Genomic DNA, 23418 nt, shown 5'->3' with positions numbered 1-23418 from the left:
TGATGGCATCCTCAGGTCTGCGTTTGAATCAGCATGCAGAGAAAAAAAGACAGTCGCTTCTGGTCCCCAAGATAACAGCAGAGATAGAACAGTCATCAAATAGACAGATCAGAGTCATCGGGACGTATGATAATGCACATGCAGAAATCGGACAGACACTAACCAAATAATAGCCTGTAGCCAAGTTAATTCCATCAAAAAATTTAGGAGCTCACACACGGGAATCGAGTATGACATCCGGGATTTCATAAATTGTGTGACAGTAGGAGTAGTTTACTTGGCACAGTGCACATGCCCTCTAGACTATGTGGGCAAGACCAAATGGGAGTTTAGACGCCGTATGAGGGATCATTATAATGACATTGCGAAAGAAAAAGATACGTCGGTGGCGAGGCACATAAATCATGTACAAAGAGAGGATGCATCATGCCTTAAATTTGTGGACATCCAACATATCCCCCAACCTAGAAGAGGGGGGGATTGGGATACTAAAATCTTGAAGGCAGAATCCAAATGGATTTTCAAGCTAAAAACGGTCACGCCGAATGGCTTGAATGAATATCTCTCCTTCAAGCCATTCCTTCAATGATGACCTTGTAGCCTGACCACTATGTATGGGAGGGACTCAGTCCTGTCTGGAGTGTCATCTATAGACAAATCCCCACAAACTGGTTCATGGGCTATATTATCCCAGAATATATCAATTCCTGCCTCCACTGTGTAAGGATAATGTCAGCCACATAATAATACCGTTCATAGGCTGGCACATACACATATGTGACATCAACAGCATCAATAAGCTGTCATTATACTGTATATGTTGGTAATTATCAGATCCCTCAGACTGGATCCCTCATACTGATTTTTTTAATTATATATGTTGGTAATTATCAGATCCCTCAGACTGGATCCCTCATACTGATTTGCAGAATTGCTATACAAAAGGGTACATCTGACTAGACTAAGCCAGCAATAACCTTTCAATATGATCGCATGGATGGATAATATTTGTGGGGCGTTTGCATATACTAATCCCACTTAAACATGGATTGTGAGACTACAACATATAGGTTGACTACCTTGAATCGCTAGATGAGCTTGATTATGATCGACACTGACAGTCCTCTGACAGCGCTGATGTAAATGGGAAGTGGGTGGTAAGGAGAATGATCAGTTGACCTATATACACAGGATAATCACACTAAAACACAGCTCGTTAAGTATACTAAGATCAACTGTTTAGAGCCACTGGATGAGTCCGATCGTCACCAGCGCTGTCACTGCTTTGACAGCGCTGATAAAAACAGGAAGTGAGCTGCAAGTGATTCTGCCGGGGACGCGTAGTAAGATCCCCATGGAAACAAGTCTGCCCCTGTTTAAGCATCACTACCAATAGGCGGAGAGGGGCGGGTCAGGACGGTTTAGAACTGCCCATTGGCCCTCCTCTGCCTCGCAGGGATTGTCTGAGCGCTGCCTGAGGGGCAGGGCTAGAACTACAAAAGGAGACAGAATCCTTTAGCAAGCTGCCATTGCCATTTTATATGAAGAAGCTATGCCACTGTACTGATCGCTCCCTGATGAACCATATGGGGAAACGCGTCGTTTAGAACTTGCAGTCAGCTATTAGAGGAAGGGATATACAGATCAGGCCCAAGGTTCCAGCGGCTGGGGGTCGCTCTTTTCAGGGCGAGTGCTCCGACTACAGCCAGTTAGCCAATCTCCCCACTCAAGACTAGAGTTAGGGTCAGAGACATTTAGGCTAAGCTGTACAGGAGTAATATCTGTTGATCTCGCCAAGAAGCTACTCCCATCATAAAATCGCCTAGCCCCCACTAGGGCAATAGACCTGACACCCCTTCTTTCAGCAAAGAGCCATACGCACAAAAGTGCGTGTGCAAGAATTTTAGTAACACTGTCTCACTCATTTTAAAAGAGATTAATAAAAGCTACGTATTATTTTATCTCACATGGTACACTCAGTTCACGATATAACGTTTATTTGAGACTGAGAATACAAATGTGATCGCACTCTATATCCAGCATTCTGCCCTGCCTCCATGCTGGATGAGACATTGGTGTACATTTTGGCCAAAGCGTAATAAGCCACTCACCGCGTCAAGGTTGCCTCCATTTGAGTGGGACCACTCAAATGGAGGCAACCTTGACGCGGTGAGTGGCTTATTACGCTTTGGCCAAAATGTACACCAATGTCTCATCCAGCATTTTGGCAGGGCAGAATGCTGGATATAGAGTGCGATCACATTTGTATTCTCCGTTTGTATATGTATTTCGCCATAGTGATCTGCACCTATATACAGGTTGTGCTAACTCAATTCCCAAAGTTTATTTGAGACTACTGAGCTAACAGATAGTATGTCAAGAAAATACAGTCTATCCTACATCGGATATATGGTGGTTTAATTAAAGTTAACAATCCCCCCAAAAAAATGTTGTATTCCTATAGTGTGGAAACTGAATATATATATAAACAGTGATGGCCAGTTCGCCGTGTGCGCCAGTGAACACATGCGGGCTGCCATCTTAACTCACAAGTCCGGCGAGGCACAGGTAAGCCCTTACCTGTGCCTGCGGTCACCAGGAGCAGGCAGTTCCGAGAACAGCCCAATGAAGGCCCCCGGCGGCTGTTCTCAGAACTGCCTGCTCCCGGTGACCGCATTTGTTTCCGACCGGCTCGCGGCGCAGGTACAGGTAAGGTCTTACCTGTGCCTTGCCGGACTTGTGAGTTAAAATGGCAGCCCGCATGTGTTCGCTGGCGAACACTGCGAACTGGCCATCACTGTATATAAACAGACGATGGAGGCTTGATGCTAAACTCCCCCTTAATACACACTGGTAGATTGCTGCTACACCATGGGTATAGCTGCAGTAATCATGTTATGCAGCTTAATTAAATTGAACTCACCCAAAAAAGAATTTTTAATTCTGACCATGTAGATTCTGAATATATGTAAATATTAAGGGCTTGACACTTAATTTCTTGTTAATACACGCAGGTAGATTGCTGTAACACCTTATGTATGCCTGTAGTAATCATGTATATATGTAGTTTAATTAAATTGAACCACCCCCCAAAACAAATTAAATTGCGACCATGTGGAAATTGAATATACGTAAATGGGCGATTGAAATTGCACCCATGTGGAAATTGAATATACGTAAATGGACGATTGAGGCTTGATGCTAAATTTCACCTCAACTTGGTAGATTGCTGCCATACCATGGGTGTTAGTGCAGTAATCATATATATATATATATATATATATATATATATATATATAAAAATTAATTATACTTAACCCCACAAAAAAAAAAATCTGTGAAAGAAGGGGGCGGGGGGTCAAAGTATATGCTTGGAGGTAGCTGCTTTTGAGGGGTACCAGAACTTCTGATAGCAGGCACAGTGAGCCACAGGTCTTGTCTTCTCTTACCCTGTCTGTAAGCTGCCCTGCTTCTCTCTATTGTACACAACACACAATTCTTCTTTGGAATCCTAGTCTTTCACTCTCCTTGGCAATAAACTTGATTGATTTCTGAATGTCCCTGATTTCTTTTTTTACTCTCCCTGACTCCCTAAGATCGTTTTGCTGGCAGACACTGTAACACCCAACCTCCCTCATTGACATCCCTCTATAGAATAGCATTCTGCTTGTTCTGCTCGGACACCTCCCTGCCAGCTGCAGCACTGATTTACTTATCCAGGTTGTCTGTCAGCCTGGCAGCAAATCAGGGCAACTGTCCTACCCCCCCCCCCCCCCCACACACACACACACACTCTCTCAGGCTCATGTGAAAACCCTCTTTCTTCCTCCCTAGTGCTTTTTTTCCCACCGACATGTAAATTAAATATGCACTTTTCCAGTTTTTACACCACCCCTTCACTGGAGTAAGACTGTAACAATTTTTGAAACTTTTAAAAAGTAGCAGTTATTAAATGTGGCTAAGGGTACTTTCACACTAGCGTTTTTGTTTTCCGGTATTGAGTTCCGTCCTAGGGGCTCAATACTGGAAAAAAACGGATCAGTTTTATCCTAATGCATTCTGAATAGAGAGCATTCCCTTCAGTATGCATCAGGATGCATCAGTTCAGTCCTTCTTACATTTTTGGCTGGAGAAAATACCACAGAATGCTGCAGTTTTCTCTCCAGCCAAAAATTGCCGGCAAAGGAACTTCCTGTTGGAATCCTCTGCTGCAAGTGTGAAAGTACCCTTAAATCAGCTTGACAGAATAATCATGCCCACTTCTCATCCACAATTTTTAAAACTGGAGTGAGTATAATAAAAAATACAAACTGACACAACATTTTAGGCAAATAAGCTAAAAAAAAATTAAATCCCTATTCTTTGACATTCTGAAACCAGAATTCTGGAGTGGAGGGTTTGATAAATTTCTACCATTAAATGAATCAGCATGCCCAACTGCAGCTTCATTCAAACCCCTCCTCAATGCACTTGTGCAGTGTGGAGAAATGGGTGACTGAGGACCACTGTTCTTGTGATAATGGGGGTTTCAATGGGGATCTCCAGCAATGATACAACTATTCATATTCCTTGCATAGGATAAATTCAACTACTTATAATTACCATAGCAGGAATTATGATCAATTGAACTACAGAAGTCACTACAGAACTTTTATATATATAACTTATCTTTAGATTACATGTTACTAAAAATATTGGTGTGCAATAGCAATGTAAGACACATATACAGTATTTAAAAAAAAGTATAAACATATAACAAACATTTATATTATTATTAGCCTTTGTTTGAATATAATGCAAATAGGTCCTCCAGTCTATAAATAGTGAATGCCGCTTAAAGTCCTTCTTAGGTCACTGTGAACTGTAAGTGTGAGTATATATATAAAAATATAAAAGTAAGTAAAATTGGCTGGAGAATTGATGACTGCTGTGTGATTGCAATAATATGTCTTATGTATTCTCAGTTGGTTTAAACGCACAAATCCCTGGATATGAGCCTTGACACTCATTATGAGTTTATAGCCATGCTGTATAGCTAGGATTGGAGCATTCAGCTCAGTGGCTTCAGAGAGTTCACTGTGACCTTCATTGTCTGCTAGTTGGCAGATATGATTTTTATGTTATTGGAAGGGTGGTAATGTGGTCATCTTTCAGTACACTGAGCATAACAATGTATTTTGCTTTGATTTACTATTATTACTTTTATCATTATTTATCACATTTAAAATATTTCACTATAATGCATTATATAGTAATGCTGGATGAACCCCAAATAAAACTATTGTATGTTTGGGGAAAAAAAAGGTCACAGAATTAGGGAAATCCTTTACTAGCTAATTACACTTTGAGATTAATGTTTCTCTAAAATAATAATAATAATAATAATAATAATAATAATAATAATAATAAAAATAATAATAATAATATATTATATATAATATATATATATATATATATATATATATAAAGAAAAATGGCGGCACTGGCCCCAGAGGAGAGGTACGGGTGCACGTCTCAAGGGGAATGGGGGAATAAAGGGTTCACTTGCTTTTACCTACCAGAGTGCCGCTCTTTTTTCTGGAGATATATATATATATATATATATATATATACACCTCTGCTTAATACTACATAACTTTTTAACATATTCAATAAGGTCTTCTCCTCCAAGTACTCAAATTACAAATGAAGCCCACATGTACTGGGCTAAAAAAAAAAAGTGGACCAGTTTCATATACAGTATGTAATAATTTTTTTACATTTTTTTTTAAAAGTGTGAGCTACGGACAACAAAATAGCAGCAGTTCTTTAATACAAAGAAAATAAAATAATTGACTATAAGACTATTTATAAGACTAATAAGACTGCTGTATTCTGCAGCTCATTAATATTAAATTTAACAAATTGCGCTAGATAGATAGATAGATAGATAGATAAATCAAAAATATGTTTATGTAATTTATTAATGCTATTTACTATTTTTAGTGGCTCAGTAGATGGAGCACTGATTTCAATGTGCAATATTTTTTATCCTGTTTTATAAAACCGTATTCTTTTTACAAATAGCTTCTTAAGTCTGAAATTGGAAATCATTCTGTAAATGTACTCCTTATCACAAGAAAAGTCATACTGGATTGTACTTTAAACTGTTTCCGCATTACTTATCAATAATTTATGTTACTGACATGAATGAAATGCTATTTCCACTTGGTTTGTGCATTTTTAAACAACAATTTATCAGAGTATATACATTTTTGTTATTGATTACAATTTTTGTAATAAAAACATTTCTGAACAACATGAGTGCCTCTACAGCAATTGGAAATAGTGAGGTAATTCTAAAAATGTCTTTATGATTCTTAAATTTTATTACCAGTGAATCTGAGACAAGAGTTAAACCGTAATTGCTTTAGACATAGAAGAAAGTAAAACAATGGCCTGATTTTGCTGAGAATTGTCTGAAAATGTTTATGTTCTGTTTGCTAAGGTAAAGTGCATGAAATTGATATAGCTTTTAAGTTAGAATGTGTGGATGATTACACAGATCACTCTGGGGGTGAAATAAAATCCACAGTCCAAAAATAGGCATTCATAAAGCATATCTAACTTAAATGTACTTTCTTTCATATGGTGTTTTATTTGTTTCCACAGTTATTTCATGTGGTGATTTACCTACACCTCCAAACGGTAACCGAATTGGAACTTTAAATGTTTACGGAGCAACAACAATATTTACCTGCAATTCTGGCTACACTCTTGTTGGCTCACATGTAAGGGAATGTTTGGCTAATGGTCTATGGAGCGGCACAGAAACAAGATGTCTAGGTAAATAGACTCATTTGGTTCTTAAGTCTAAATAATACTCTTCAATGTGCTGAATGACCACTGGGCCCAAAGTTCCAGCAGAAGACAGCAGCTTTTAAAGCTGATTTAGAGAAGGAGTTGCTAATAGGGACAATTTTTTAGTTTTTGAGTCCCACAAGCTATTAATGAAAATACTTCTGTGGATACTGTTAAAATGTCCTACATAAATTTATGGTGGGCCCATATAATTATTTCTGCTGGTAGGTCCAAGGTACTCCAATCAGCCACTGAAAAGTTGTAAAGAATCAACTTCCTGCTAAGATTTTTTCTTCAATGGGTAGGATTTATACTTTCTATATGAGGATGCAATCTCGGCCATATTGAGTTTTTATCCATTATATTACTGGATCTTTGTAAATTGTAAATTCAGCAAAACCACTTACAGCAGACAAGTGGGGAGGCACAGAGAACAGGAGTGGTAGTGCATATGGTAGTTATAGTAGTCACATTGACTGCCCTCTCCAAACTCCCTAAGACTGTGCAGTGAAATGATGGTGCAATCTATAGTGCAATGCGGTACAATAATGAGGCCAATATTCTTATAACAAACAATGTTTCCCCCAGCTTACACATCTATGCACTTTCAAGGCTCAGCACAGTCTTTACAGATGTTTTAGTCACTTTCCTCCAAGGTTGTGTGTATCAGAGAGTAGACCAAGTAATAGTTCTCTTCGAGTCTACAGTATATCTATATAACCTGCACAATCTTCTCAAATCTGGCTAAGGGGGTGCACTACAATGCCCAAATTATTGCTGTATCCACTACAGGGGTAAAAATTTAACAGGTGATCAGGCTGTTTCTTAAGTATGGAAGGATGTCTGAGACTTCCATCCCTGGCCAGAATGCAGTAAAGCCCAAAAGACGCATATATGTGTTACTTCTCAATTACATTGTATATTTCTGCAGTCTTTGTAATGGCTGATGTGCAATATATGCTCCCCTTTCCTCTCAAAGGCTAGTTCATTCAGTTAGATGTTCCTGTCTCCCAGGGCAGGCATTACCTAGATGCTATAGCTATGGTTGCCTCACATAGCTCACTCTCTGGATCTCTGTTACACATTGACTCAGCAACTTCCTAGCTAACAGGGTGGAGACAGCCACACCTGGTTACTGTAGTGTGGGCCTGATCAATTGCACCTTACTCTCCTGTACATACAAACCCTGATGTATGCAGTGCACAAAGTTCAGTACACAAATCCCTTTTTGCAGTGGGCTTCTAGGACACGGCACGCTCTTTTTACAGTGCCGCTGGCCTAGTTCTGTTATCTATACATATCTATAGAATGCAATCTGAGATATGCTAGAACCAGCTGGGATTATGGGCTAAAAATAAGAATTTATCTATCTACATTCACACAGAGCGCACCTGAATAACCGCTGATAAAAACAGGTACAGTGCCACTCAAAGGTTAGAATAAAACAAAATACCTCATCCCAAAGTGGCCTCAAGCTTTAATAATGTGTGGATTTTTTTTTTTTTTTTTATGCTGACCTTATACCCACCTAATCCACTTACACGCACAGGGACTTGATGTAGAAGGACCGGAGCTCCCAGCATGATAACATCAACATATACTGGGAGCGCAGGTCTTTCTGCATTAAAAGAGGAGCGACTGCCTCAGTGGATGAGGTGACCTTTTAATTTTATCCCCTAAAAGGCCATTTTCACTAGTGTACCTATTTTTAAGAGCCCTAAGACGGGTGCCCTCCTATCTAATGGCTGTCAATAATGGTCCCATTGATTCTGTTAAAAATGGCCAGGTGAATTGCCCCATTGACTAAAAACCTCTGTATGACAGAAAAATGGTCATCATGTGGCAGTGTTTCATGTGTCATGCGAATGTAGCTTTAACAAGTGGATGTTATTAAAATGTGGCACTGACAGTATTATTGTAAGAAGTGACTCTTTTCTCAAACAGTAGTGGCATATGTTTAGTGACTAATATTAAATAAATACCATAAGAATAAAAAAAGAAAAATGCTTGGAAAGGTATCAAATATACTACTTAAGATTGTGCAAAGACAAAACTCTAAATTGTGTTTTATATATTTTTGTTTTTGTATTAACCTGCAGCTGGTCATTGTGGTTCTCCTGATCCAATTGTAAATGGGCATATTAGTGGGGACGGCTTCAGCTATCGAGACACAGTGGTCTATCAGTGTAATCCTGGCTTTCGTCTAGTAGGAACATCTGTTCGTATTTGCCTTCAGGATCACAAATGGTCTGGACAAACTCCAGTTTGTGTTTGTAAGTATCTTTCATTATAGGAAGAGAGTAGACAATTTTACTTTTAATTTGAAACTTGAACTTTTCTTAAAATTTTTGAATCCTCAAAAAAATATTTAAATAAAGTATAAACTTTAGTGAACATTTAAACAGGAATGTTTTGTAACTCTGTTTTTAGGAAATGATGTATTAGCTAATTTGTTTTAAAATGTTCATGGATAAGTATCAGCTATGAAATGTTATAATCTAAAAAATATCATATTATGCCCAAGTGAATTTTTATTAATATTTTAAATTAATATCAACATGTACAGTACAAATCAACATTTGCCAAATTTCCTTTAATTACAGAATATAATTATCACTTGAATTATTTTTAGCAAATTAACATTGAAAATACCACCTATATTGTATGACATGGGCATACCAACAGTAATTTTAAAACTGGGCAATTTGTTCATTTTTGCATTAGCTTTGCCAAATTAATTATAATGTATATATTAATATTAACCCCTTGGATACCATAACACTTTTTATTTTTCCTTTCACATACCCGAGGAAGGCTTGTTTTTTTGTGGTACAAGCTGTACTTTCTAATGCCACGATTTAATATTGCATAGGATATAGTGTGAAGCTGGAAAAAAAAATCCAAATGGGGATGAATTGGAAAAAAACTAATTTCTGCCACAGTTTTACAGTTTTTTTTAATTTTTTTTATGGCATTTACTAATAGGTAAAACTGACTGGTGCTCTTCATTCTCCAGGTCAGTACGAATCTGGCAATTCCACATATAAATAAGTTTTATTCTACTTTAATACTGAAAAAAAAAACTTTGCCATATTCTGATCACCATAACTTTTATATAATTATGCCTCCTGAGCTAAGTGGGTATGACTTTTTAAACACATTTTATAAAAAAAAAATCATTATGGTATAAATATTTTTATATTTTTATAGTATGGGCATTTTTGGATGCAGTAATTCCCATTATATTTATATTTAATTTATTGTTTGAGTATTTATTTATTTTTATTCTAGGGAAAATTGGTTGATTTAACTTTAATTTTTTTTTATATTTTAAACTTCTTTCCTTTTATTTTACTTTTTTATAGCACCCTAGGAGGCTACAATAGGCAGTATTCATATTTCTTACAGCTTTTACTATAGAACTACAGTATAAGCTCCAATTGCTGCTATGCTACGGAATGTTAGCCTGCCATCAGCTATGGCATCTGCTGCACGTGCGAGCCCCAAGTGGCGTAAATGTAGAGTGCTGGGAGCTTAAAGGTTAATTATTTTTCATTTTGTAGATTTTATTTATTTTTTACAAGCACACAAACTAAATAGAGATGAGCAAATTAACTAAAATGAGTTTCTGTCATCCAAATCGGTATTTTTTTTTTATTTGAGGACATATCTTTTCTACACAATTCAAAAGTTCTTTAAATGTCTTAGAAATCTCTCTCTCTCTCTCCCTCTTTCTCTTTCTATAAAAATTCTACTTAAACAAATCTGAAGAAATTGGATTCTACCAATTAAAAAAATTCAGGTTGAATTTTAAAGAATTTCTTTGCTTATCTTTAGGCTACATGAACACAAACGTATTTTGTTTCTGTGTCCGTTCCTTTTTTTTGCAGATAGAATGCGGACCCATTCATTTCAATCGGTCCTCAAAAAATGAGGACAGCACACCGTGTGCTGTCCGCATCAGTATGTTTCGTTCCGTAGCCCCGCAAAAAAAAAAGAACATGTCCTGTTCTTGTCCGTTTTGCGGACCGCAAAGCATATAAGGTCGTGTGCATGTAGCCTTACTTTAACAATACATCTAACTTCAACTTTTGTTTTCCTTGAAATAAAGCAATATAGGTATTATAAAATAAGGTGTGACATCATATGAGAGCTAAATGCAATATCATTTATCACTTATTAATGTACTGAATGTAGCTGAAATGCCTCTATAAATCAGTCGCACATGATCTAACATGACTATGTTTCTAGTGCTTATTCTCTGCTTGTGTGACCTTCTCTACTCTGAACATGTGGTTATTATCCCTCTCCCTTTACCTGAAGTAATATAAGTTTTTAATTCAAATAGTATACTCTCTTCACTCAAGTGGCACAAAGAAGTGGGGTCTGCCACACAAAAGTAACTTACAAAAATGCAGTCTATTGCAAGCAGGTTTCCTGGCCTACTCCACAATCCTTTAAACCAGAATGGCCTGCAAGATTCAGGGACCAGTATCCTCCTGTTGCCAAAGATTAAGGAGATCTCATCTGTGAACAATATCTGCAAAGGGTGCCTCATACTTATTTGACCTCAGCTTTTTATATCCCAGATGCAAGCATGATTGCATGAAAGAAATCTGATGGTCAATATTGATGCTCATAAGACCTTCAGACCTTCTAGATTGATGTCCAGAAGAACACAATACCCTAAAAATCCTGTGACAAACTATGCAATATAAGCACACAACTAACATGAAAAAAAACTAATAAAGTGCTATGCTCTGTCTGCCCAATCTCGACACATGGCGGTACTCGACCGAGTACCGCATATGCTTGATTGCCATGTTCGAGTCTCCTCCCCGCATGTTTCTTGGCTGCTATATAGCACTGATGACGCATGTTCGGCTCAATTTGTAGTCTGAGCATAGGAAGGGACAGAGAGTGTAAGGAGTGTAATTGAATATTTTTTTTGTACAAAAATGTTTACGAGACCCAAAAGTCCTTGTAAGTACTATTGTGTGTGACAGCAGCAATATATGTTTGTAGCGCCACCTGTGCTAAATTGCTCAGGGTTAGGGAGAGCAGTGCATAGGAAGGGACAGACAGTGAAGGCAGTGTAATAGGAAGATTTTTATACAAAAAACATTTCAGAGACCCAAAACTCCTTTTAAGGACTATTGTGTGTGACAGCAGCAATATATATTTTTAGCGCATCCTGTGTTAAATACCGTGTAATAGGCCGCTGCGGATAGTTAAATTATTTGCACCACATCTCCCTGTGTAAAGTGTGCGCATCTCTAAAATATCAGTGACATCCAGTGAATAGGACCCATCAAAGGAAATGTAGTGCAGATGGATGAGCACATTCTTTATATTGACCAGATTTATACCCTAATGGCATACAGCGTTCAAATCAAATATATCATGCACAAATATATTGTGATATAGTACTATGCAATTTTGTAGTACAATAACAGTGCCAAGCAGTTCCTCATTTACTATTCTGAAATATGCCTAAAGTAGGAATATTTCAGGTGCAAATGGTGGCGCAATAGTTAATTGCACTGCTATCTGCAACTTCGCCCCGCTAGGTCTAAAATTGTGGGCGTGGTGTGGGCCTGGAAGATGAGAGGCCAGCAGGCCCGTGTCATTCATCATTTTCTACGCCTGTTTTAGGCATAGAAAATGGTCTAAATATAAGACAGCTCGGAAGCTGTCTTACATTTAGAACTGGTTTTGGATATGTCAAAGTTATCAAGAGTAGGGATGAGCGAACCCGAACTGTATAGCTCGGGTTCGTACCAAATTTTGGGGTGTCCGTGACACGGACCCGAACCCGAACATTTTCGTAAAAGTCCGGGTTCGGGTTCGGTGTTCGGCGCTTTCTTGGCGCTTTTTGAAAGGCTGCTAAGCAGCCAATCAACAAGCGTCATACTACTTGGCCCAAGAGGCCATCACAGCCATGCCTACTATTGGCATGGCTGTGATTGGCCAGTGCACCATGTGACCCAGCCTCTATTTAAGCTGGAGTCACGTAGCGCCGCACGTCACTCTGCTATGATCAGTATAGGGAGAGGTTGCAGCTGCGACGTTAGGGCGAGATTAGACAGATTAACTCCTCCAAAAGACTTCATTCTGTGATCGATCTGCAGCTGTGGATCATTGAAGTGCTATTATTGACTTGCACACTTTTTTAAAGCTGCCCAGAGCGTTTTTAGATCACTTTTTTTCTGGGGTGATCGGCGGCCATTTTGTGACTTGTGGTGCGCCAGCACGAGCTATCACCAAGTGTATTTAACCATCAATAGTGTGGTTATTTTGTGCTATATCCTACATCAGCTGCAGGCTGAGCCTGTGTCACCGAAGTGCATTTAACCATCAACAGTCTGGTTATTTTTTGGCCATATACTACATCAGCTGCAGGCTGAGCATGTGTCACCCAAGTGCATTTAACCATCAACAGTCTGATTATTTTTTGGCCATATACTACATCTGGTGCAGGCTGAGCCTGTGTCACCCAAGTGTATTTAACCATCGATAGTGTGGTTATTTTGTGCTATATCCTACATCAGCTGCAGGCTGAGCCTGTGTCACCCAAGTGCATTTAACCATCAACAGTCTGATTATTTTTTGGCCATATACTACATCTGGTGCAGGCTGAGCCTGTGTCAACCAAGTGCATTTAACCATCAACAGTCTGATTATTTTTTGGCCATATACTACATCTGGTGCAGGCTGAGCCTGTGTCACCCAAGTGCATTTAACCATCAACAGTGTGGTTATTTTTTGGCCATATATTACATCAGGGGCAAGTTGAGCCTGTCACCCAGCGCCTAAAAAATAGACCTGACATTTCTATTCAACCAAATCTGTACTGTTTCAGCTGGTCAAGTTATTTGTATTGACCGTAAAAGCACACTTTTTTTTCTGGGTTGAAAAAGCATTCCCAAATTTGCCATTCTCAAAATAACTAGTTTCTGGTATTTGAGGCCTACTTGAAATCTATCCCAAAAAGAAAATCTTACATTGAAGGTATTGATAGTGTCATTCAGAAAAACCTAAGACACACGCTAGCGTGCTGATAGAAGTGTGATTCTGTGATTAAACCTATACCTGTCACACAGCGCAAAAAAAAACAGGTCTCACATCTCTATTCAACCAAATCTGCACTGTTTTAGCTGGTCAAGTTATTTGTAGTGACCGTAAAAGCAGACTTTTTGTTCTGGGTTGAAAAAGCATTCCCAAATTTGCCATTCTCAAAATAACTAGTTTCTGGTATTTGAGGCCTACTTGAAATCTATCCCAAAAAGAAAATCTTACATTGAAGGTATTGATAGTGTCATTCAGAAAAACCTAAGACACACACTAGCGTGCTGATAGAAGTGTGATTCTGTGATTAAACCTATACCTGTCACACAGCGCAAAAAAAAACAGGTCTCACATCTCTATTCAACCAAATCTGCACTGTTTTAGCTGGTCAAGTTATTTGTAGTGACCGTAAAAGCAGACTTTTTGTTCTGGGTTGAAAAAGCATTCCCAAATTTGCCATTCTCAAAATAACTAGTTTCTGGTATTTGAGGCCTACTTGAAATCTATCCCAAAAAGAAAATCTTATATTGAAGGTATTGATAGTGTCATTCAGAAAAACCTAAGACACACGCTAGCGTGCTGATAGAAGTGTGATTCTGTGATTAAACCTATACCTGTCACACAGCGCAAAAAAAAAACAGGTCTCACATCTCTATTCAACCAAATCTGCACTGTTTTAGCTGGTCAAGTTATTTGTAGTGACCGTAAAAGCACATTTTTTGTTCTGGGTTGAAAAAGCATTCCCAAATTTGCCATTCTCAAAATAACTAGTTTCTGGTATTTGAGGCCTACTTGAAATCTATCCCAAAAAGAAAATCTTACATTGAAGGTATTGATAGTGTCATTCAGAAAAACCTAAGACACACACTAGCGTGCTGATAGAAGTGTGATTCTGTGATTAAACCTATACCTGTCACACAGCGCAAAAAAAAAACAGGTCTCACATCTCTATTCAACCAAATCTGCACTGTTTTAGCTGGTCAAGTTATTTGTAGTGACCGTAAAAGCAGACTTTTTGTTCTGGGTTGAAAAAGCATTCCCAAATTTGCCATTCTCAAAATAACTAGTTTCTGGTATTTGAGGCCTACTTGAAATCTATCACAAAAATAAAATCTTACATTGAAGGTATTGATAGTGTCATTCAGAAAAACCTAAGACACACGCTAGCGTGCTGATAGAAGTGTGATTCTGTGATTAAACCTATACCTGTCACACAGCGCAAAAAAAAACAGGTCTCACATCTCTATTCAACCAAATCTACTGTGCCACCCTATATAAGTGGTGGGCAGTGGGCACAGTACAGTCTGTGCGGACCTGACACAGACTGGCTTGCAACTACGATTATATTTATTACAGAGAAAAAATTAATTGACTTTTTTTTATCTGCAAGGTATTGTGAGTGTGACACCCTGTAATAGTATGAGTGGTGGCCTGGCCAGTGGACACAGTACAGTCTGTGAGCCTGCAGCCTCTCACTGTCTGGCAACTGCGATTATATCACAGAGAAAAAATAAATTGGCTTTTTTTTATCTGCCAGGTATTGTGAGTGTGACACCCTGTAACGGTATGAGTGGTGGCCTGGCCAGTGGACACAGTACAGTCTGTGAGCCTGCAGCCTCTCACTGTCTGGCAACTGCGATTATATCACAGAAAAAATAAATTGGCTTTTTTTTATCTGCCAGGTATTGTGAGTGTGACACCCTGTAACGGTATGAGTGGTGGCCTGGCCAGTGGCCACAGTACAGTCTGTGAGCCTGCAGCCTCTCACTGTCTGACAACTGCGATTATATCAAAAAAATTATAATAAATTGACTTTTTTTATCTGCAAGGTACTGTCTGTGACACCCTGTATGAATGGTGTGCACACAGTACAGTCTGTGAGCCTGCAGCCTCTCACACACGGGCAGGCAACTGCAATATATACAAACCGGATTCCAAAAAAGTTGGGACACTATACAAATCGTGAATAAAAACTGAATGCAATGATGTGGAGGTGCCAACTTCTAATATTTTATTCAGAATAGAACATAAATCACGGAACAAAAGTTTAAACTGAGAAAATTTACCATTTTAAGGGAAAAATATGTTGAATCAGAATTTCATGGTGTCAACAAATCCCCAAAAAGTTGGGACAGGGCCATTTTCACCACTGTGTGGCATCTCCCCTTCTTCTTACAACACTCAACAGACGTCTGGGGACCGAGGAGACCAGTTTCTCAAGTTTAGAAATAGGAATGCTCTCCCATTCTTGTCTAATACAGGCCTCTAACTGTTCAATCGTCTTGGGCCTTCTTTGTTGCACCTTCCTCTTTATGATGCGCCAAATGTTCTCTATAGGTGAAAGATTTGGACTGCAGACTGGCCATTTCAGTACCCGGATCCTTCTCCTACGCAGCCATGATGTTATGATTGATGCAGAATGTGGTCTGGCATTATCTTGTTGAAAAATGCAGGGTCTTCCCTGAAAGAGATGACGTCTGGATGGGAGCATATGTTGAATATATTTTTCTGCATTGATGGTGCCTTTCCAGACATGCAAGCTGCCCATGCCACACGCACTCATGCAACCCCATACCATCAGAGATGCAGGCTTCTGAACTGAGCGTTGATAACAACTTGGGTTGTCCTTGTCCTCTTTGGTCCGGATGACATGGCGTCCCAGATTTCCAAAAAGAACTTTGAATTGTGACTCGTCTGACCACAGAACAGTCTTCCATTTTGCCACACTCCATTTTAAATGATCCCTGGCCCAGTGAAAACGCCTGAGCTTGTGGATCTTGCTTAGAAATGGCTTCTTCTTTGCACTGTAGAGTTTCAGATGGCAACGGCGGATGGCACGGTGGATTGTGTTCACTGACAATGGTTTCTGGAAGTATTCCTGAGCCCATTCTGTGATTTCCTTTACAGTAGCATTCCTGTTTGTGGTGCAGTGTCGTTTAAGGGCCCGGAGATCACGGGCATCCAGTATGGTTTTACGGCCTTGACCCTTAAGCACAGAGATTGTTCCAGATTCTCGGAATCTTCGGATGATGTTATGCACAGTTGATGATGATAGATGCAAAGTCTTTGCAATTTTTCGCTGGGTAACACCTTTCTGATATTGCTCCACTATTTTTCTGCGCAACATTGTGGGAATTGGTGATCCTCTAGCCATCTTGGCTTCTGAGAGACACTGCCACTCTGAGAAGCTTTTTTTATACCCAATCATGTTGCCAATTTACCTAATTAGTGTTAATTGGTCTTCCAGCTCTTCGTTATGCTCAAATTTACTTTTTCCAGCCTCTTATTGCTACTTGTCCCAACTTTTTTGGGATTTGTTGACACCGTGAAAATTGGAATCAACGTATTTTTCCTTTAAAATTATACATTTACTCTGAATAAATGTTTGATCTGTTATCTACGTTCTATTACAAATAAAATATTGACATTTGCCATCTCCACATCATTGCATTCAGTTTTTATTCACAATTTGTTTAGTGTCCCAACTCTTTTGGAATCCGGTTTGTATATATATATATATATATATATATATATATATATATATATATATATATATATATATAAAAGCAGACTGATGTACCAGCCCTAAAAAGGTCTTTTTGGGGTGCTGTCAGGATGCTTTCCTTACAGCAGATGAGCCTGTGGACACAGAACACTGCCCTAGCTAACGCTTTCCCTATTAAATCAGCAGCAGCAGCACTGTTCCTCCTCTCACTAAAAATGCAGCTTCCGAATGAATCTAAAATGGATGTTGTCCAGGAGGTGGGAGGGTCTGCTGCTGATTGGCTGGAATGTGTCTGCTGACTGTGAGGTACAGGGTCAAAGTTTACACAATGATGATGAATAGGGGGCGGACCAAACATCGCATATGTTTGCCCGCTGCAGCGAACGCGAACAAGCTATGTTCGCCGGGAACTTTTCGCCGGCGAACTATTTGGGACATCTCTATTGTGGAGTAGGCCAGGAAACCTGCTTGCAATAAACTGCATTTTTGTAAGTTATTTTTGTGTGGCAGACCCCACTTCTTTGTGCCACTTGAGTGAAGAGAGTATACTATTTGACTTAAAAACTTCTATTACTTCATGTAAAGGGAGAGGGATAATAACCACATGTTCAGAGTAGAGAAGGTCACACAAGCAGAGAATAAGCACTAGAAACATTGTTATGTTAGATCATGTGTGACTGATTTATAGAGGCATTTCAGCTACATTAAGTACATTAATAAGTGATAAATTGGAATAGGACTCCGGTTCTATTTTGTTGGTTTTCGGAACTGGGGACATGATTAAGAGGGATGGCCGGGGACATACCTATTGCACGGGTAGAGGTAAAATTCTTGGAACAGTGCAAAACGAAAGTTGGAGGTTCGAAGACGATCAGATACCGTCGTAGTTCCGACCAAAAACGATGACTACTGGCGATCCGGCGGCATTATTCCAATGACCCGCCGAGCTGCTTCCGGGAAACCAAAGTCTTTGTTTTCCGGAGGGAGTATTTTTGCAAATTTGAAAAAGTACAGTGTATGTCACAGAATTAAAGCACTGCAGATGTGGTCCTGGTCCTGGCACACTTTAAACAGTAGATGTGGCGCAGATAATTTAACTGTCTGCAGCGGACACAGTCTACGGAAAAAGTACACTGGATGTCACTTATATTTTAGGGATGCGCACACTTTAAACAGGAGATGTGACGCGGATAATTTAACCGTCCACAGCGGACACCGTCTACAGAAAAATTACCCTGGATGTCACTAATATTTTAGGGATGCGTACACTTTAAAAAGGAGATGTGGCGCGGATAATTTAACTGTCTGCCGCGGACACCATCTACAGAAAAAGTACACTGGATGTCACTGATATTTTAAGGAACCACACACGTTACACTGCAGATGTGGCCCTTGTAAGGTCACTCAGAAGTGGACACCATCTACGGAAAAATTTAATTGTATGTCCCAGATAAATTTTGGCAGCATCAGATGTGGCCCTTGAAAGGACACTGTCAGCAGTGGACACCGTCTATGGAAAAATAAAATTGTATGTCCCAGAAAATTTTTGGAAGCGCACATGTTACACTGCAGATGTGACCCTGGTAAGATCACTGTCAGAAGCGGACACCGTGTAGGGAAAAATAAAATTTTATGTCACAGAATTTTTTTTTAAGCGCACACGTTACACTATAGATGTGGCCCTGGTAATGTCACTGTCAGAAGCGGACGCTGTCTACGGAAAAATGAAATTGCATGTCACAGAAAAAAAATTTAAGTGCACACATTACACTGCAGATGTGGCACTGGTAAGGTCACTGTCAGCAGCGGATACCGTCTACGGAAATTTTTTATTGAATGTCACAGATAGTGATGAGCGGCAAGGGTCATATTCAAATTTGTGATATTTTGAGAATATTTTGTAGAATAATCGTCATATATTCGCAAATTCATATATTCGTTATATTCTACATTTTTAGAATATAGTGCTATATATTCGTTTTTAGAATATTTGTAAATTTTTCCATCTGAATACATGATTCTTTCCTGCTTCTTGCTTGTGGACCAATGAGTCATTGGCCCACAAGCAACTTAAGCAGGGAGGAATCATGACTTTAGACGGAAAAAAATGACGAATATTCTAAAAAACTAATATATAGCACTATATTGAATTTTTTAAATATTCGTTATTTTTTTCCGTCTAAAGTCATGATTCCTCCCTGCTTAAGTTGCTTGTGGGCCAATGTCTCATTGGCCACAAGCAAGAAGCAGGAAAGAATCATGTGTTCAGATGGAAAAATTTACGTATATTCTAAAAACTAATATATAGCACTATATTCAAAAAATGTAGAATATGACAAATATACGAATTCGCGAATATATGACGAATATTCTGCAAAATATTTGCGAATCAGTGACATCCAGTGCACTTTTTCCGTAGACGGTGTCCGCTGCGGAGAGTTAAATTATCTGTGCCACATCTCCTGTTTAAAGTGTGCACATCCCTAAAATATCAGTGACATCCAGTGTACTTTTTCCATAGATAGTGTCCGCTTCTGACAGTGACCTTACTAGGGCCACATGTGCAGTGTAACGTGTACGCTTTAAAAAGTTTTCTATGATATACACTGTACTTTGTCAGATTTTCAACCATACTCCCCCTGGAAAACAAAGACTTTGGTTTCCCGGAAGCAGCTTGGCGGGTCATGGGAATAATGCCGCCGGATCGCCTGTCGTCATCGTTTTTGGTCGGAACTATGACGATATCTGATCGTCTTCGAACCTCTGACTTTCGTATTTGATTAATGAAAATATTCTTGGCAAATGCTTTTGCTTTGGTTCGTCTTGCGCCGATCCAAGAATTTCACCTCTAGCGGTGCAATAGGGATGCCTCCGGCCATCTCTCTTAATCATGGCCCCGGTTCCGAAAACCAACAAAATAGAACCGAAGTCCTATTCAATTTTTTCTAGCTCAAGTATATAGGTGACCAGGCCTGCTTTGAACACTGTTAATTTTTTCAATGGTCAGCTAAGCAGCAGGCACTCTCCCATAATTTTTAAAATGGTCAGCTCAAAAGCAGGCCCTCAACCATAATGTTTTAGAGGGTCAGCTATACTAAAGGCCCTCGCAAATAATTTTTTAGAGGGTCAGCTCACCAGCAGGCCCTCACCTACAATCTTTTACAGGGTCAGCTCACCAGCCGGCCCTCGCATATAATTTTTTAGAGGGTCAGCTCACCAGCAGGCCCTCACCTAAAATCTTTTACAGGGTCAGCTCACCTGCAGGCCCGCACCTAAAATATTTTATAGGGTCAGCTCTCCTGCAGGCCCTCACCTAATTATACCTAATAGGAAATTGGTGCATGATGCCTTGCTTGGATGTGGTAGACGTAGCCATTTCTCAGGGTCCCTCTCCGGAATCAAATCCTGTTTCCCCCTTACCCATAGTCGCCATGTTTTGCGCTGACCATAACATAGAAAGTTGATATGCCAGACATCCGAATAGATTGTCGTCGTCATGGGGACGTGCGATTGGCCCCAGGTTAACTAGAGTTATCAAAGCGTCAGCAGGCGCTCACCTATAATGTTTTAGATGGTCATATCAGAAGGCCCTTGATCCAAATTTTTTTGAGGGTCAACTGCAGGCCATCAATCAGAATTTTTCAAGGCTTTATATGATGCCCTCCTTTATGTGTAAAAAAGGGTGTATTATAGTGCTGGTTCCTTGTAATTTTTGGCAGCCCTTTCACTTAGTGCATAGGCTTTATGAGTGTAGGAGTCCCACTACCAGAACAATTGTACCACAATGTGAATGAAGCCCTCCTTTATGTGATATACAGGTTGTATCAGAGTGCCTTTTCCTTGTAATTTTTGGAAGCACTTGCATTTTATATACAAATAAATATATAGGAAATAATGTTTTCTAACATTTTTTCCTCTAAAATCGATTTTATCTTTGGTTTGGTGTGTATTATTGTCAGTCTGTAAAAGTGGCGTACTACTCGGACAACATCATTCCCAGCAGCGACCTGGATACATCCATACATCCTCCCCATGCTGTTCCAAAACCATTTCGGTGGTGTTTCCATCAATTTCTGACCTTTTACTATGAACCAGGCACCCCCCCCTCTTCAGAGCAGGGGGTGCCTGGTTTAATGCTGGGGTTCTCCCATTGACTTCCATTATACTCGGGTGCTCTGTAGAGCACTCGAGCATCCCGATGTGTTCGGCCCGAGCACCCAAGCACTATGGTGCTCGATCAACACTAATTGTGATTATTGATCCATTTTTACCCCAAACATGAGATGATTGTCAACAACTTCAAGTTTCCTGGTGTAGTTTCCTTCAAGTTTCCTGGTGATCTCGATGCTCGGCACATGGCAGTACTCGGCCGAGTACTGCATGTGCTCCAGCACAATGCTCGAGTCTCCTGCCCGTACTTTTTTTGCCTGCTACACAGCCAATATACATGCAAGGGGGTACTGGCACGCACTATAATGCCGTAGCCATATTGGCTACTGGCATTATAGTCATTGGCTGGCCGGAACGCGTCATCGGGTGCTATAAAGCACCCGATGACACGTGTTCGACTCAGTCTTAGTCAGGGGGAGCTGAGTATAGGAAGGGAAAGAGAATGTAGGGAGTGTTATTAGAAGATTTTTATTACAAAAACTTTTCAGAGACCCAAAAGTCCTTTTGAGGGCTATTTTGCGTAACAGCTGCAATATATGTTTGTAGCACAACCTGCGCTAAATTGCTCAGTCTTAGGGAGAGCTGTGCATAGAAAGGGACAGAGTGTAGGGAGTGTTATTGGAAGATTTTTATTCGAAAAACTTTTCAGAGACCCAAAAGTCTTTTTATTGACAGCAGCAATATATATTTTTAGTGCATCCTGCGCTAAATACTGTCTAATAGGCAGCTGTGGGGAGTTAAATTATCCACGCTACATCTCCTGTGTAAAGTGTGTGCATCCCTAAAATATCAGTGGCATCCAGTGTACTTTTTTCGCAGACGGTGTCCACTGCAGACAGTAAATTATCCGCGCCACATCTCCTGTGTAAAGTGTGCGCATCCCTAAAATATCAGTGACATGCAGTGTACTTTTTCCATAGACAGTGTCCGCTACAAACAGTTAAATTATCCGTTCCACATCTCCTGTGTAAAGTGTGCACATCTAAAAAATATTTATGACAACCAGTGTACTTTTCGCTTCTTATATTCAATTCACTCTGAACTGTGCCTAATATTGCTATACAACTATGCTTGAGCTTGCTGAATGATGACAAGGTGCCTTTGCACAGCCGCTATCTGGTCTATAACTGGTCCTGTGTTCACCTGCTAATTCACTCTCCGTATTCTGTCTAAAATCTTAGCGCTACACTATGGCACCCCTCCCGACATGTTTCGCCACTTCTGTGGCTTCGTCAGGGGAAGTGGGGTCCTAAGCGTGCACGCACTCCTAATGACCACTATTTACGCGTTGCAAGTCTCCGCTCCACCGCTGCTTGCAGCCAATCATGATTCTGGTAGACACGCTCCTGAGAGTATTCCCAACTGACACCGGGGGACAAGTGGAAGCACAAGGCGAAGGCAGGGGAGGAGGAAGAGGTCGCCAACGCAGCTGTGTTAGCGCCAGCACCTGAGAAGGCAAGGTTAGCATGGCCGACATGTGGAAAAGCTTTGTCACCTCGCCGCAACAATCGTCCCCAACTGCTGATATGGAGCGTGTTAGCAGGAGGCAGCATTTGAACAACATGGTGGAACAGTACCTGTGCACACGCCTACACATACTGACTGATGGTTCTGCCCCATTCAACTTCTCCACATGGCCAGAGCTTGACCTGTATGCCTTGGAGGTGCTGGCCTGCCCTGCAGCCAGTGTACTCTCTGAACGTGTATTTAGCACGGCAGGAAGCGTCATTACAGACAGACGCAGCCACCTGTCCACAGCCAACGTGGACAAGCTCACGTTCATTAAAATGAACCAGGCCTGGATCCCACAAGACTTGTCTGTACCTTGTGCAGAA

The 23418-nt window shown here is 40.0% G+C and overlaps 1 protein-coding gene across 1 annotated transcript in view; it reads left to right on the top strand.

Moving 5' to 3' along the window:
• CSMD1 (CUB and Sushi multiple domains 1) overlaps window positions 1-23418 on the top strand; it is a 2494699-nt gene that overhangs the window by 2219434 nt on the left and 251847 nt on the right. Inside the window, exons 52-53 of the mRNA XM_040430026.1 lie at window positions 6652-6825; window positions 8940-9113. Of these exons, the coding sequence (XP_040285960.1) occupies window positions 6652-6825; window positions 8940-9113 (348 nt within the window). The remainder of the gene's footprint in view (window positions 1-6651; window positions 6826-8939; window positions 9114-23418) is intronic.

Source organism: Bufo bufo, chromosome 4 (genome assembly GCF_905171765.1).
Source record: "Bufo bufo chromosome 4, aBufBuf1.1, whole genome shotgun sequence".
Taxonomy (NCBI): domain Eukaryota; kingdom Metazoa; phylum Chordata; class Amphibia; order Anura; family Bufonidae; genus Bufo; species Bufo bufo.
The sequence above is the reverse complement of the archived record's forward strand: the minus strand, read 5'-3'. Positions and strand labels throughout refer to the sequence as shown.